The 17,638-nt window shown below is 40.8% G+C and overlaps 1 protein-coding gene across 1 annotated transcript in view; it reads right to left on the bottom strand.

Moving 5' to 3' along the window:
- Positions 1–17,638, bottom strand: part of SCAPER (S-phase cyclin A associated protein in the ER) — a 960,370-nt gene that overhangs the window by 770,313 nt on the left and 172,419 nt on the right. Inside the window, 4 exon segments of the mRNA XM_030187331.1 lie at positions 4,070–4,145; positions 4,147–4,190; positions 6,068–6,143; positions 12,395–12,565. Of these exon segments, the coding sequence (XP_030043191.1) occupies positions 4,070–4,145; positions 4,147–4,190; positions 6,068–6,143; positions 12,395–12,565 (367 nt within the window).

Raw genomic sequence — 17,638 nt, 5'->3', positions numbered from 1 at the left:
GGGATATCTACTAAGCTTATTCTATATACTGCGCCTAAATCTAGGTGCTGCTTATAGAATACGCTTCTATACACTTATAGAATACGCTTAGGCGAAAATGTTTTCCACACGAATAGAAAAAATTAATATTTGTCTAAATTGCCTTAACATCCTCTGATGTTAACAATGATTTCATCTGATACAGTACCAATTTAACATCAATATTGATTTGCATTTTCATAACAGCTTTCCAGTCAAGTATTACTCTTAAGTACCACACTCCTCTACTCTTAAGTAGGAAACCTCAGAGTTAATGGGGATCTGACATTCATTTAATAAGAAATTGGTAGGAATCTTGGAAAATGTATTGTGACTGATAGCCCGTGTTACAGTTTCTCTTGGATTAATTGCAAGACAATTTCCAGATAACCACAAAAGATATGGACATAAGCATTAAAAAAGAACTTCAAGTGGCAGACCACCATTTGATGAAAATAGAACAAAATCACCACATCAGAATATGCAAGATATTATACATTACACTACTTCAACATAGCACAGATGGAATGCATTTATAAATTAAACAGAACTGCCAACAAAGATGAATCTCACAGACCTCTTGAACAAAGTGGAACCCAATTTGACAATTTATTGCTAACCTAAACTTGCTGAGTGTGTCCCACTGAATGAAGTCATGAAACAACTTAAGAGCCAACTCCAATTTTGACCAATCATGACAATAAAATAGAATGATTAATGATGTCAAAAGAAGATGAATATCCACAATAACAAAAGATAAGCCTGCCTACCTGTCTGAAAGACCCTGATGAAGAAATTCCAGTACGGAAAATAGAAGAGTCTTACTATGATCTAAATGAAATCTATTCTGCTGGTCAAGGATACTGTATTTAAGAAAGGGACACCACCTTGTAAGTGGTGGAGGGGCTTCTGTGTTTCAATGATTTAGAGGGCTATGCTGAAGGGTTACCCATATCAGACAGGCCTCTGAGGAGAAACCAGACAAAGAGTGTCCCCAACTGGAGGATCCAAGATGGCGTTGAGGGAGGACGTACGTTAGTTGAGTTCCCGTTTTACACCAGAATACCTGAAGAAGTAGGCGCGCTCCCCAGAGAATGGGGAAGAAAAAAGGCAAAGCCGTGGTGTTGTCCTCCTCAAACACGGCTGGGGTTCCCACCACTTCTCAGTCTACTTTGGAGAGATTCGGGGTCATAACATCGGGGATATCGGTTCCTGCTTCGGGGAACAGCAAGGCTTTATTGCCGAATCTCAGTGGAGAGGGAGTGACTTGAGTCCCCCTATTGGCATGACCTCTCCAAGACCCGGAAACAGTAACGCTTCGCTATGGAGGTCGACAGTGGAAACGCCCGAAGTGGGTTAGGATTCTTACGCGATCCAAGAGGTCCTGGCGCAGCATTGACTCCGTATAATAAACCAACTGGGGGATTGGAGAGTGAGCTCTTCCCCCCGAAGATATCTGGAGCGGTTTCTGTGGAGAAATTGGACCTGGTGAAGCCAAAAAATGTCATAATGGACGCACTATGGGAAGTGCTGCAGAGTGTGAATAATTCTCTTCATCAGATGTCAAAAATTTTTCAGGAATAAATATGTGATTATATCAATACTTATCTAACAAAGTGGAAGTCCAAGATATAAAAATAGAGACTTTGATTACGGAAATGGTTTCTCTACGAAAAACAGTTAATCTGTTAATGAAGGACAGTCATGTTTCTTGTAAAAAAGTGGAACTTCTGGAGAACCAATTAAAGAAAAATAACTTGAGAATGATAAATCTTCCTAAAATACCCTATATATAGAGTTATATTACTAGTGACTTTTGCCTTTGATTTAGATAGGAACATGTTTTGAAATTGTATTTCCGATACATGGCTGATAGTTTTTTGGGTTCAAAGATAAATATATTTCCTGATATATCAAGGGAATTGCAGACTAGGAGGTGTGAACTCTGGCTTTTAAGCCAAGAATCATTGCCCTAGGTGGGACCTTCCTAGAGCGATTCCCTTGTAAGTGTTTTATTTCCATATTACTTATTTGTTGAACCCAAGAAATTACAAGAGTTTGTGGAGTTAAAAGAACAGATGAAGAACCCTCTGCAGCAACTTCCTTTAGTTACCATTGTACCGGCTGCAATTACCGATTAACCTTCCTCCCTCAGAAAATATGATTTGTAAGATTAACCACTTGGTGTTTTTCTTATTTTCTTTGAGATTGTTTTCCTGATCTTGGATCCCCCAATTGTGGACAATTATATATATGTTGAGAGAAAATGTTTTTTCTTTTTCCTTATATTAATTTCTGTTTTTCCTTACATTTACGTGATAAATGTGAATGTAATTAAGTAAAATGATAAAGAAAAAAAGAAAAAAAGAAAAAAAAAAAAAAGGGAGTGGATTCAAAACAAATGTAAGAAATTTCTTCTTCAAGCAAGGCTGGTGACCACATGGAACAACTACTTAATGAATATGATGAAGGCCAGGTAAAGCAACACAAAGCCAAAAAAAGAGCATGAGAAAAGAGAATGCTTAGATGGAAGGATGTGCAAGTAAAGCCTGAAACTTGGTAGGATAAGAAATACCACATCAGAATCAGGCAAATTAGATGAGTCTTGAGACTCTCAGCTGCCATCATGTTTATACCCAGATTGTTCGTCCTTTCCTTTAGGTGCCCTACACAGTCAGAATGAGTGCTCAGATACTAAAATCACGATCCTTTGTTCACATGACCTGATCTTTTTCCCCTATTTAATTTTATATCCTACTCTGGTTATTGAAGCAATTATTCTGGGATCAGGGCCATACACCAGGGTTCTAGGACTCCATCGGATCTTGTAATATGGACCTAAAATCCAGCCACCATGTGCCACCCTTAAGTATGACCATACCTCATAGAGCTCTACATTCTACCTACTCAGCATCCCTGGCCTAGCTAACCCAAGGAGCAAAAGAACTCAGGGATCTGCAAAGCAGAAAAGTCAGAAGTTCCACAGAGCTACTAGGTAACTTTGCTGCTATCATTTTATTATGCTTCTTTCTTCTATTAACTGCAAGTAGATCTGTGACAAGTTCTTGATGCCACTATGTACATGTTCAAGTAATATTTCTATAGCCCTAACTTTTCCTCAAAGCAAAAATGTCAGAGAAAATACAGATATGAAAAATATATGGAATAAAGATCTTCCGAAAGCAGAATTCATATAAGCTTCCAGCTCAGAGAACTAATATCTTATATCCTACTCTTTGCTGTTCTTTATTGCCTTGCTCCCACAAAACTGTTAGAACACTTCAGAAATGTCTACTGGGATAGGTTCTAAGCAATACAGCTTTCTTAACTTTACCAGTCAGCGGTCTGAGTAACACTGCTATCCAGATAGTAGTTGTGCAGCCACTCTATCCAGATTCTGTTCTTGATGGACCTTTATTTTTGTCCCGATTCAGTATGGCTTTTCTTGTATTCTTATATAATTTTGATATAATTATTGGGTATATGCTATACAGAGCTTTGATCATTGTGAGAAATAGGATATAAATGTTTGTAAATAAATAAATAGCCAATATACTAAAGTGGAACTTCACACCCTTCAAATTCTTTTTATCGAAACACTTATCTGTATTACAAAAAAATGTAAATAATGGAGGAAAAAGACCTCAGCTGGCTGCAGCTGTATCATATGCAGCAATTGCGTAATTGCTGGTACGACAGAAGAAAATCAGCTTATCTCTGTTCACAGCTTTAAATCTCTATAATTGGCCCAATGGAAGTTTCTTGACCAATGATAGAGATGAAAAGCTGTGAACAAAGATAAGCTTATTTTCTTCTGTAGTACCAGCAATTACACTGCACATGATACTGCCAAAGCCAGCTGAGGTCTTTTTTCCTCATTACTTACGTTTTTGTAATACTCACAGATAAATGTTAGTTTTGATAAGAAGAATTTTAAGGGTGTGCAAAGTTCCAATTTAGTATGTTGGGTATTTATATAATATTGGTGAAAACTTTTTTTTCTCCATCTTTTGAGTTTTACATTTTTATAAAGAAAGAAAGATTATTTCACCTCTTACGGGGAAGGTGACGAAAGGCTTTTCATGCATATGAATCCCTGTCCTGGGGGGCGAGCAGGTCTCTTCTTCCCACAATATCTCCCCATGATGTATTCTGGCGCCATGATTCACGAGCTAAGAAGGAAAGAAAACAGTTGAGTTTTTGTTTAATTTTTACCCTTAATAAAATAAAACGTACTCACTGAAAAACTAAATTTAAGTCATATCTTCTCTGTAAATATATAAGATTAAATGTTAATGCTTAATACTTTGTAAGGTCCTGGAGATCCAGTTAGACCCTAATAGTTCAAACAAATTTTGCATATAAAGATACTCATAATGAAGGGCAAGTTATCATATAAAACTTGTGTGCTTCTAAATAGTTCTTAAATGAGACATAATAGGAGAAGGTGTCTTCTGGTAGGCAACTGCCAGTGCTGGCCTAGCAGTGAATGATTCAGGCTTCAAGAGGAATAAAATAAGAAATGAGTACTTCAAAGCAAACATATGCAGTGAAGAACAGAAACCAGGATATGCCATTAATACAAGAGACCAAATCACATTTTAATATCCAGAAGTTAACTGATCCCAGTTATGGGCACTACAACTTTTATACTAGCTTGGACCACTGGTTATGCTCCAATGCTTTTCAAATACTGCAAAGACTGAATTACCTTGACCTGGTTTCAGTTTCTTCTTGTGTGGACAAAAATTTCCTGGTTTCTGGTCATGAAAGAGGCAGAAGAAAGGAAAATAAAAGACTAAAAAAATTCAAATAACCTTTTACAAGAAGCAAGACTCATCCCAGTGCTATAGAAAGATTTCACTTTTTCTGTCCCTCCACTAATATGGCAAATGCTGCAGTATAAAGGCTTTAACTGATATCACACTCCACCCTAGAAATAGATTTAATCTTCTTCATTGAAGGATATATTCATTATTAAATAAAACTAGTAAAAAAGGCCCGTTTCTGACACAAATGAAACGGGTGCTAGCAAGGTTTTCCTCGGAGTGTGTATGTTGAGAGAGTGTGTGTGAGAGTGACTCTGTGAGAGACAGAGAGTGAATGTGCGAGTGTGTGTGTGTGACGAGAGAGAGTGAGATTGGGTGCGAGGTGTATCTGTGAGAGAGAGAGAGTGTGTGTGAGAGAATGAGAGTGTGTGCCAGGGGCCCCCCCTCCCTCCCAGTTCCAGGGTTGTCCCTCCCTCCCTCCAAGGTTCAGGGTCTCCCTCCCTCCGAGTTTCAGGTCCCCCCTCTCTCTTCCCCATTGCAATTCAGCATCTCGCTTCTGTCACCCTACTCCCACCATGTCTAATATCTACCCTTCTCTCCCTGAGCAAGCATATTTCCTTTCTTTCCATCCTTCCTTGATCCAGTATCTCCTGTCTTCCCTATCCTCTCTACTCCTCTATCCAGCATCTTCCCCTTGACCAGGTTACTTCCTGTTCCGGGTTAGAGGTAGCAGGGAATCAGCGCAAACTGACACCCCCCCCCCCCCCCAGCAGCGTGCACACGGCAGGCAAGAATGCACTCGGGGGGTGGGGGTTGATGCGCCGAGGGGTGGTGTCATGCTGCACTCCCCCAGGTGTTTCGGGAGGGCGGCTGTTGAGCGCGTCAGTGGCATCAGGCAGGCTCGAGCCTTTTTTTTTTTTTTGTGTGTTGCTGCCAAGCTGTCTGGCAGTTTGGGAGGGGGGGGTTGGATCAGCTGTGAGGCATGGGTTTTTTTTTGACCCCGGGTTCTGAAGTTGTCGTCACAATGCGTTTGCTGACATCAGCCTTTGCTACGGAGCCTAGCAGACAAATCCGAAGAAGTCACGAACACAGGCAGCAAGACCAATAGAACGTTGGAGGTGAGAATTATTATATAGAATAAGCACACAAAATTAGGTACTTACTGGTACTTTTAGTTAAAAGTAAACATTAATACATTTGAAAGTTAGTTCATGATGGATTAAGTATTTTGAAAACTACTCACTTGTGTTTAAATTTATACCTAAACACACACAGCATACCTTCATAGTCAGCCAGAACATCGCTCCAATCCAGAGACATACCACAGAAAGATATGCTTCCACTGCCCATGCTAGCCTAAGGAATAAAAACCAGAATGTCTTTTTATGTAACGTTAGCTAAAAATCAGGCCAGGACATAGAACAGAACAAATGTAAATATTTACAACTTCTCATTCTACCTTAAACACTCTCTGTAAATATTTCCTACTCATACGATGACAAAGGGCCCATTATTCAAATGTCTTAAATAATTACCCCCTATTCTATAAGGTAGCTGCAAATTGAATGTGCAAATTTAGGTGTGGTCCCAATTTGTGAACGTAACTTCATATAACGAGCAAATTAGTGCCAATAACTGGCTTAACAAGCAATTATTGACACTAATTAGATTTAATTGGATGCTACGTGCAGTGTGGAAGTGATGGTCATGGGCGTTTTGGCGTGAAACGGGGGTGTGGTTTTGAGTTACACACATGATTACAGAACAAGGGTACTCTGCACATAAATTTAGATGTGGGCATTTGCATCACATTTTCATTGGTGCAAATGGTGGTGCCTAAATTTACATGCACCTATAACGCACCGAACTTTAGGCCATGGCTTATAGAATAATGCTTAAGCAGGTTTAATGCCAATTTGTTTTAACACCATATAGCCCTTAGTGTCTGGATAGGGTGGAGTTAGGATAAAGGATAAGAGCAGAACAACCAGCTATACTTATAGTGGCGACATCCATATAGCTAAGCAGTTTAATTTAAGCCTGTAAAAAAAAACCACTCCGATATTAAACTACTTAACTGTACAGGCAGAGGCTGAATATTGCCACATAATGTGCTGAATTATGCATAAAAAAGGCCTCTTATCAATTAGGTCATGTCTAATGCACAATGCAAGTAGGCATATACTTTTGGAGTATGCATGCTCAAGGGAGGAGTTTGGAGAGAGCAGAGCGTAGTCAGTCACTATTCATGAATGCTTTTATAAAATATGCCTGCATACACACACATTTTATATGCTAACATTTACGCCTGCTTGCAGTCAGTGGGTGCCCAACATCTAGGCCCTATTTCTGAAACATTTGTGTTATTACTTTATTAAGGCACATGAATGGCAATTCTATAAACTAGGTGCCTGCATTTACATTTCCCTTGGGTGTTAAATGAACATAAGTATACCCTTACCTGCAAATATACCAGTAGGACATCTAACTGCTATTCTACAATGGCAAGCATATACATGTGTGGAGAATGGCCAGGACATGGGTGGGGCTCCCACTTACATGCACAACTTACCGCTGTAAGTTACATGAGTCCCTACGACACTTATTCCTGCAGTTCTGCCAGGTCTATGGCTGGTGTAACTGCAAGTCTGTAAACATAATGCATGCCAATAAAGGATTATTCACTGTCCACTAAATATATCTGGATTTAACTAATTCACCTTTCTAACTCTCACTATGACATCCAACTGTGAATATTTGTAGTTTTTGGGAGGAAAAAAGACTTCAGGACACTCGATACCTCTACTATCGATTTAGTAGTGTGAGGATGCTCGCCAGGAAGTTTGCATAAAGAAAATTTATTTTCAATGACAAACACTGAGCAGCTCGATGTCCGCTACTAAATCGGTAGTAGAGGTATCGAGTGCCTGAAGTCTTTTTTCCTCCCAAAAACTACAAATATTCACAGTTGGATGTCATAGTGGGTGTTAGAAAGGTGAATTAGTTAAATCCAGATATATTTAGTGGACAGCGAATTGAACTTCTAAAAGTGTAAAGCAATAAAGGATTATGCAATTAGTCTATAATGGAATTGGGGTGCCTAAATGCCATTATAGAATAGATGCCCACAGCATGCCCTGTTGTCATTTTCATATTTAGGGCCCTGTTTACTAAGCCGCACTGTAGGCACGCTAGCATTTTTATCGTGTGCTAAGCTAGAGACACTCATATATTCCTATGGGTGTCTCTAGTGTTACCACGCACTAAAAACGCTAGCACACCTTAGTAAACAGGGCCCTTAATATTTAACTATTAATTTCATAAAAAGCTACATCTGACTCCCAGACCATAGGATGAATCTCATTGGTACAGCACACACATTATGCCAATAGATACTGAAAATTTGCATGTGTATTTTGAGATATTACGGGAATATATTATGAAAATGAAACATGACAGCAAGCCAAAATGACATCACAAAACTAAAGTCAATTTTGTGGGCTGACCCAATGGTAACCTTTGTACCACTTTTCCACCATATGGGAGATCCCTGGTTCCATCCCTGAATCGGGTCCTCAATTCCCTGAGTCAGCTGCAATCACTATATCCCCAGAAAAGGGAGTCATTTTCATCATTCAAGCTTGAATTAGGTCCCATGATCACAAAGCTCTGGAAGAAGCCCTGGTGCATAGCTCACAGCTCAGAATAGTCGCTGCAATGACCAGACTGGGTACACTAGGAGTAGAGGATATAAAGTAGGGGGGAAAAAAATCCAAGGTAGAAAGACTTGGGAGCTCACTATAAAATCAGGGTTTGATATATATATATATATATCTAAGAGGGCAATGAATAGATTTATGTGATGGATGGTTCAAAATAATTTAAATAAAAAGAGGTTAGAGGTGAAAGCTATTCAAAGATAATTTTAATTTAGGAGGGAAGTTAACAATGTGGGCTACCGTTGAGACAGGTTATTTTACTACAAATTATGCTAAATAGCACAGGTCCCATTTTGTGCAATGAGACTTCGTGCTACAATAGCAAGACTTGGGCTACTGTTAAGATGGCTTATTTTATCACAAGTTGATAACTTTCCCCCTTAGTCTACTATGAGCTCTAATTACAAGTACCTTCAATACTTAAAAACAAACTAGACATAATTTTAGCTAACACTACTAATAAGTATAGGAATATATAACCATGAGAAAAAATAGTGTCTAGAAGTCATAAGGATCTGAATCTGCTAAAGGTTTACCACAAGTTACCGCTTCTCAGGAAGGGATGGGAGAATTAACTGAGATCTTGAATATCTCTAATCAGGAGAAAAACAAATCATAGTGCAGTAGTGACTACCTTCTGAGAGGCATTCAGGGGGATGTTATCAACATGGGCTACTGTTTAGTCAGGTTATTTTACCACGAATTGGGTTATTTTAGAACATGGCTTCATTGCATGAAATGGGACCCAGAATAACACACACTGATAACTCCCCCCACCCCTAAGTTTTGAAATTATTTTTAAAGAAAGAGCATTTTATACTGTTTTATGTTCATAAGATTTATGTACTCCCTCTATTTCTCCTATTACTTAGAAGATGAGGAGGAAATTCCTCCAGCTATGCCCTCGTACTTTGGCTTTATGGATGTCCTGCCTCCTGAAATATCCTAGGGCATACTTGAATAAGTTTCAGGGTAGAGTATATTTTTCTAGAACTTAAGCATTTGAAGACATTGATCCAGCACTAATTAGGTTATTCACTGAATTGTCTAGCTGAGGAATGGAGGGTTGAAATTAGTTAGGGACCAGAGTTAGGTAGGGGTTCTACCTTTTTCTTTTTTTGCTTCCCATATTAATCTAAACATCTACCAATTATCTTTATGTTAATGAATGTTAGCAAGATTTCATTTCCTTTACCTTTATATTGTCTTATTTGGATACTGAAGTACTTTACTTGTGCTTGACTCTTTTGAGTCACTTTAGGAATCGTTTTCGAAGCAGATGGACGTCTCAAAATGGCCAAAAGAGGTCCATCTGCCAAAAACGTCCAAACCGTGATTTTCAAAAGGCAGAATTTGGATCTCTTACACTGCAGTTCATCCAAACAGAAAGGGGGCGTGCTGAAGGTGTGTTTTGGGTGGGACTAAATTTTTTGGGTGGAACTAAATTAAGACATCTTTCATCAACAATGGAACATCGCTGCCTGGATGTCCAACCGGCATCTGAAATTGAACATGGCAAAGACTGAGCTCCTTATCTTTCCACCCAAACCCTCTTCTCCTCTTCCCCCACTTTCCGTCTCTGTTGACAACATCCTCATCCTCCCCGTCTCTTCAGCACGCAATCTCGGAGTCATTTTCGACTCCTCCCTCTCCTTCTCTGCCCATATCCAGCAGACAGCTAAGACCTGTCGCTTCTTCCCCTATAATATTAGCAAAATTCGCCCATTCCTCTCTGAACAGACCACCCGAACCCTCGTCCACTCACTCGTTACCTCTCGTCTTGACTATTGCAACCTTCTCCTCGCTGGCCTCCCGCTTAGCCACCTATCCCCCCTTCAATCTGTCCAAAATTCCGCCGCACGTCTTATCTACCGCGTGAACCGATACTCTCATATCACCCCTCGCCTCAAGTCGCTTCACTGGCTCCCAATCCGCTACCGTATACAGTTCAAGCTTCTCCTATTGACCTTCAAGTGCACTCAATCTGCTGCCCCCCATTACCTCTCTACCCTCCTCTCCCCGTATGTTCCCACCCGTAACCTCCGCTCTCAGGACAAATCACTCCTATCTGTACCTTCTCCACCACCGCTAACTCCAGACTCCGCCCCTTCTGCCTCGCAGCACCTTATGCCTGGAACAGACTTCCTGAGCCCATACGCCATGCGCCCTCCCTGCCCATTTTCAAGTCCTTACTCAAGGCCCATCTCTTCTCCCTTGCTTTTGGCGCCTAACCACCTTCCCCATTCCTGTTACCTACACTGACTACGTAGTCTGTTACCTTTAGATTGTAAGCTCTCTTGAGCAGGGTCTGTCCCTCCCCGTGTTTAAACTTGTACAGCGCTATAGAAATGCTAAGTAGTAGTAGTAGTAGTAACAGGAAGAAATGTCCAAGGCAAACAAGGAGGACAGTTTTATCTAGACTTGTTTCAATCAAGTCCAGAATACAAAAACGTTCCCTGATTGAGAAATAGGTGGGAAAATGTGGGGTACAAATGTAACAAATAAATAAAATAAATAAACTGACCACTGGAGGGAAGAAGGCATAAGCCCTCATTAATCTCCCAGTGGTTGCTGACCCCTCTCACGCTCCCTATCAAGTGAAAGTGACAGTGGCAACTCCAGGTACTATGACCAGTCCTCAAAGAGCAGTAAGCAAATGTAAGGACTTGTCTACTGGTCAGTGTAGTGGACTTCGAACAACGAGACCCAGGTGTAACTCCCACTTTAACTTTTATTTCTGTACAAATATGTGAGCCCTCCTGGAACACAGAAATATCTACTGTACCTTAATTTATAAGATATCTGCAAGCATGATGACTATTGATTGCAGTGGTGTACCTTTAGGGCTCACAACAACATATAAAGGAACAATGGTGGGACTTGTACCTGGGTCCCTTTGTTTAAAGTACACTGCACTAACCACTTGGCTACTCCTCTGCTCTTCAGGGACATCCGTGCAGCCATTTTTGTACAAACAGTAGCAAACACTGATAAGTTCCTCCTTAAGCAGGTGCATGTTTTCCAAATTCTTTTCCCCAATGTCCAGGGATTTTTTTTTGTTAGTTTCATTTTCTTTAGTTACTCATTTTAATAGTGACTTTTTAACATGTGCTGTAGCCTTTTAATACACTGATCAACTTAATGAGTGCTGTCACTTTAGAAGCCCTTTTACTAAGCTGTGGTAAAAAGTGGCCTGCACTAGGTTCAGCGCATGAAATTGGTGCGTGCTGGGCCACTTTTTTACTGCAGCGGGAAAAAGGCCTTTTTTAAAATGGGGCAGTAATGAACTAATTGTGTGGTAATTGGGCAGCACATGGTAATGTGGCCATGCTGCCGATTACCACTGGGAATGCCCCCGCGGTATAAAATAGAAAATTATTTTCTAACACAGGAAACTGCGCTTGCCAACTTCGGAACTACCGCCGCTATCCCATGCTACCCCGGTGGTAGGGCCAATTTGGCACATGCTACCTGTGCGGTAGGCCTACCGCAGCTTAGTAAGAGGGCCTCTTAAGTTTTTTTATTGTTCACGAATGTTCATCCCTACCCAGCACTAGGAAACTGTAACAAAGAACACTAGGAAACTGTAACAAAGTATATATACTATCAAATTCACCCTCTATTGCTTCAGGTACAAACTTAACTAGATTTACTAATGTGTAAATCACAAATTATTAGTACACATGCCCGGCTTGCACTAAATCCTGCGCATTAAGACATTAAAACAGGTTAGTGTATGTAACCTTCACCCTTTGCAAGTAGTAGTGACAAGCGAATACATATGTAGTGTGTTGGGCAGTTTTGAAAACTGTCCTCACAATTAGTCCACAATTATAGTTAGGAACAGTGGAAGGCACTTGTACATATGCATCACCAAGAGATACTCACAGAAAAGTCACTCTCATTGTCAGTTTCGATGTTAATGTCATTGTTCTCCTCTGCTTCAATCTCTCTGGTTAACTGTTCCTCTTCGGCAATAGCGCTAGCAATTGCCTCTTCATTTGCTTTTTCTAGACGATCTGCTAGCTCTTCTTTTTTAGCAAGGACTTCTGCCATGGACTGTGCAGAAAAAATAAACCCCAAAAAATGATCATTTGCCTTTAGCAAAAAAACACAAAGACTTTAAACATTTTATGAGAACCAGTTTCTCTTTTCTAATCATGCTACCTTTAAAAACACACATAGGTTCCAATCGCATTAATGTATCAAATGAACACAGACCATTTCAAAACAAACATAAATAAAAAAACAAAACATTCAAAGACATACCCATTACACTTACTGAGCATAACAGCTGGGAGATATCAGTAGCAGTATGTATTAGAAATATAGCATTCATTTAGGAAGATATTAGAAAAAAATTGTCATTGTAGACTACCGATGAGATGGTAATGTTGATGTTCTTTCCAGCAAGTCTATAGAACTAAAATTTTCTTTCTAATGAAAAAGTAACTTTTGAAATAGTGTGTACCAGAAACTGTTATTTTCCTGTGGTGACTCTCTATAGGATAGATGTAGGTGCTAAACCTTGAACAAAACACTTAAAATTAAAAAGAAAATAAACATTTCACAAAATGTTATTGTCCTTTATAATAATAACTAGCCGCTAAGCCCGTTAAAACGGGCGAGATTTCCAGCTACCCTCCTCGCCGCCGCTCCCTCCCCCCTCCGTGCCGGACCCCCTGCACTGACCTGACAGTGCCTCTCACCTCCGTGTGAAAGCGCTGCAGGCAGCAGCAGATCACTGTGCTGCTGCCTGCAGCGCTTCCACACGGAGGTGAGAGGCGCTGTCAGGTCAGTGCAGGGGGCCTGATACGGAGGGGGGCGGGAGCGGCGGCGGTGATGGGGGTGGAGGTTGGTGCGTGCGATGTTCGCTTCCAGGCTCCAGCGACAGCATCCGACTCCGTTTCCCTCTCTGTTCCGCCCTCTGACGTCATCACGTCTTGACGCGAGGGCGGGACAGAGAGGGAAGTCTCTACTATGCATTTGCAGGTGAGTCGGTCACTTGCCATTTATATGTTTGATAGTATATTTTGCTCATCATGCTGAAATATTGCTTTAAGGTTCATTACACAATATGTAGCTAGGGCTTACATTCAATTCCCGGCCATGGCTCAACTACTGACGATCAGGCCTATGGATGCTACAGAGACAGAATTAATAGGCTCTAGAGGGCAGTTAATCTCAGCCATTGCTAAGAGATCCCTATTAAGTAGTTTTAGGTTTTACTTGAGACATGTTCCAGAGGAAGCTCTAGATTTCTGACCTTTGGATGAAGACTTACTGAAATGGTTGAAATGGTCTCCTGATTGTGGTGTGCCTCAGTATTTTACCCTCTGTCTCCCACATTATTTAATATCATGATGGCAAACTTAGGTAGTCTTTTAGAGGAACACGGGTTTCATCCCTTTATTTATACAGATATGTCATGTGACTTTCAAGACATTAGTTATTGGTTAAATCAGGCTTAGACTTGATGGAATCTAGGGCGTCTGTATTCAAATTAGAGATAAAAACTATATTCCTGGTCCTCACTAATCCTTTTGACCGCACCCCTTTTGATAGCTTTACTATTGACCAGGTCTCTTATCCACTGGAGTCTGCTTAAGATTACTGGACGCGGCTGTAGATCGTCACCTATCTTTTGAACCCCAAGAGGGGCATAATCGAAAGGGACGCCCAAGTTTTGCTGAGGACGTCCTCGCAAAACATCCCGATGGAGGGGCGGCGTATTATCGAAACAAGATGGACGTCCATCTTTCATTTCGATAATATGGTCAGGGACACCCAAATCTTGACATTTAGGTCATCCTTAGAGATGGTCATCCCTAGACTTGGTCGTTTCTGATTTTCGGCGATAATGGAAACCAAGGACACCCATCTCAGAAACGACCAAATGCAAGCCTTTTGGTCGTGGGAGGAACCAGCACTCATAGTATACTGGTCCCCCTCACATGTCACGACACCAATCAGGCACCCTAGGGGGCACTGCAGTGGACTTCATAAATTGCTCCCAGGTACATACCTCCCTTACCTTGTGTGCTGAGCCTCCCAAAACCCACTATCCACAACTGTACACCACTACCATAGCCCTTAAGGGTGAAGGGGGGCACCTAGATGTGGGTACAATGGGTTTGCGGTGGGTTTTAGAGGGCTCACATTTACCACCACAAGTGTAACAGGTGGGGGGGGGGGGCCTGGGTCTGCCTGCCTGAAGTGCACTGCACCCACTAAAACTGCTCCAGGGACCTGCATACTGCTGTCATGGACCTGAATATGACATTTGAGGCTAGAATAGAGGCTGGAACAAAATATTTTTAAAGATTTTTTTTGGAGGATGGGAGGGGGTTAGTGACCACTGGGGGAGTAAGGGGAGGTCATCCCCAATTCTCTACAGTGGTCATCTGGTCAGTTCGGGCACCTTTTGTGCCTTGGTCATAAGAAAAGAGACCAGGTAAAGTCATCCAAGTGCTCGTCGGGGACGCCCTTTTTTTTTCCATTATGGGTTCAGGACATCCATGTGTTAGGCATGCCCAAGTCCCGCCTTCGCTATGCCTCCGACACGCCCCCGTGTACTTTGGTCGTCCCCGCAGCGGAAAGCAGTTGGGGACGCCCAAAATCAGCTTTCGATTATACCGATTTGGGCGAACCTGTGATCTTCCAATTTGTGTTGAAAGATGGGCGTCCTTCTCTTTCGAAAATGAGCCTGCAAGTCTCCTCTGTTGTAGCCAAATCCCTTAAAACCCTTTGGCACTTACAGAAAACTTAATCCTACTTCTCTACTCCTAGATCAGTCACTTGTTTTGTCTCAAAATGATTACTGCAATGCAATCTATGCTGGTTGTAGGGAACTGTTGTTCAAAAAACTGCAAACTGCCCAAAGCACTACAGTTCAGCTTGTCTGTAAAGTTTTGCACTTTGAGAGGACATCACCATTGTTAACTAAGCTGAATTGGCTGCAATTAAAGCAAGGGTCACTTTTAAAACTTTGCATTCTTATCTACCAAATATTGAATGGTATGGCCTCTGATAATATGCAGCCTCTTGTTGACATTCCACCCCGTAATGCTGTTCTTGGGGCTAGAGAATATTTACAACTACACTATCCAAGTTGTAAGAAAATTGTTTACAAATCAGTTCGTGTACAGGGGATTTGGTTATCAGAGCACAAAATGTTGGAACTCCTTGCCAAAATCGATCCGAGGTCAGCGTGATTACATGTCATATCGAAAAATAAAAACCTTCCTTTCTGGTAGATTTCTGAAAGCAGTTGCTGAACAACCTGACTAGGCAATTCTGATTGTTCTTTACCCTATAGACTATATTTGATTCTTTTATTTCTATTGTAAATTTTATGTATTGTAGGCCTGTATTATCTTTGCTTTGTGCACTTTAGCCATGATTCACTGTATTGCTAGCCACATTGAACTCAGGTTGCTTGGGATAATGTGGGATATAAATGTCATAAATAAATTGGAAGAGGTTTATAAAATATAGGAGAAAAATTCCAAAGTAGTTGTGAATAATGCTTGTAGATCCATCAAACTATTGTTCCAGTTCCAATAGAACTGGAAGACAAAGGAGGAGGAAACTTGTTAGGACCAAAACAAAACAAAACAAAAGCCACCCCCCCCCCCCCCAACACACACACACACACACAACTATAAAAACAAAGGTGCTATTTTTTCTATCACAGAGCCAAAATTAGGGCAAGATTTTAATACAGATTAGCACGTTCATCAAGGCATTTAAACTTCCAGTCATTCATCAAGTCCATAATTCTTGGGAAGATTCTAAGGGCTTGCATACAAAGAAAATGAAACCTGTATCAAATGACCAGAAAATGTGCGTGTCTATACCTCCATGTTAAGATGAAAATTCTGGTGAAACAGCTTCAAGAGTTATAGTACAATGTATTACTACAACAGGCCATCTGATATTTCTCATGAAGTAATGATATAACTGGGTCTTTCGTCATTAAGTCTGTCTATTACATGCACCAATATGAACTCTAAACAATGACGTACTTACCTAAAACCACCTAATATAGTGTCTCAATCAGAATAACACAAACCAAAACCTTTTTGATCTTGACTTAGATAAAATTCCTTTAGGAAAATTAAGTAGGTATTTCTCTTTGTGGTTTAGCAAACCTTTATAGTTAAGCCCAAAATCTGTCAAGAAACTGCTCCAGTTGGGAAATGTTCTATTTTGCACCCCTCCCATCAACCCCCTTCCCTTTGTTAATCTCAAACTGCAATGCACAAAAGACAGAGGCAAAGCACTAAGAAAAGAAAAGAGAACTTTTAACTTGCAAAGACATATTAAAGCCAATAGGTTATTTTGTGCTTGGAATCTGATTTGAACCAGGTGTCTCTGGCATACATAAAATAGACATGCAAAACAGCAAAGGTACTTCCTGTAGCATGTGTTCTCCAAGGACAACAGGCCTTATATTCTCACAAGTGGGTATCGCGGCACCAAGTTGCCCGGTCCGGAGTTTCTAACAAGCTCAAAACAGAGCTTTGTGGAGTGCGAGACACACTCCACCGCACATGCAGAAGTGTCTTCCCGCCCTCCACAAGGGCGCGTCTCCCGCAGGTAGATACAGCAAAACAAATAAAAATAGAAATAGGAGACAACTCCAAGGGGAGATGGACAGGTTTCTGAGAATATAAGTCTTGCTGTCCTCTGAGAACACCTGCTAGTACCTTCACTTTCTTCACTCAACGTGCAATTAAACTCTGAAATTCGTTGCCAGAGAATGTAGTGAAGGTAGTTAGCTTAGCAGGGTTTAAAAATGGTTTGGATAGCTTCCTAAAAGAAAAGTCCATAAGCCATTACTAAAATGGACTTGGGGAAAATCCACTGCTTATTTCTAGGATAAGCAGCATAAAATGTATTGTACTATTTTGGGACCTTGCCAGGTACTTGTGACCTGGATTGGCCACTGTTGGAGACAGGATGCTGGGCTTGATAGACCTTTGGTCTGTCCCAGTATGGCAATACTTATGTACTTATGTAAGCAGGCCTATTTATTCTCAAAAGTGGAGAATCCCTACCATCCAGGCTCAATACAAATAATAAACATTGGTCAATTGGGCCTTGCATCGGCGAAGACATAATTCAGAT

This window comes from Microcaecilia unicolor, chromosome 1, assembly GCF_901765095.1.
Source record: "Microcaecilia unicolor chromosome 1, aMicUni1.1, whole genome shotgun sequence".
NCBI lineage: Eukaryota > Metazoa > Chordata > Amphibia > Gymnophiona > Siphonopidae > Microcaecilia > Microcaecilia unicolor.
This window is presented reverse-complemented; position numbering and strand designations above follow the sequence as displayed.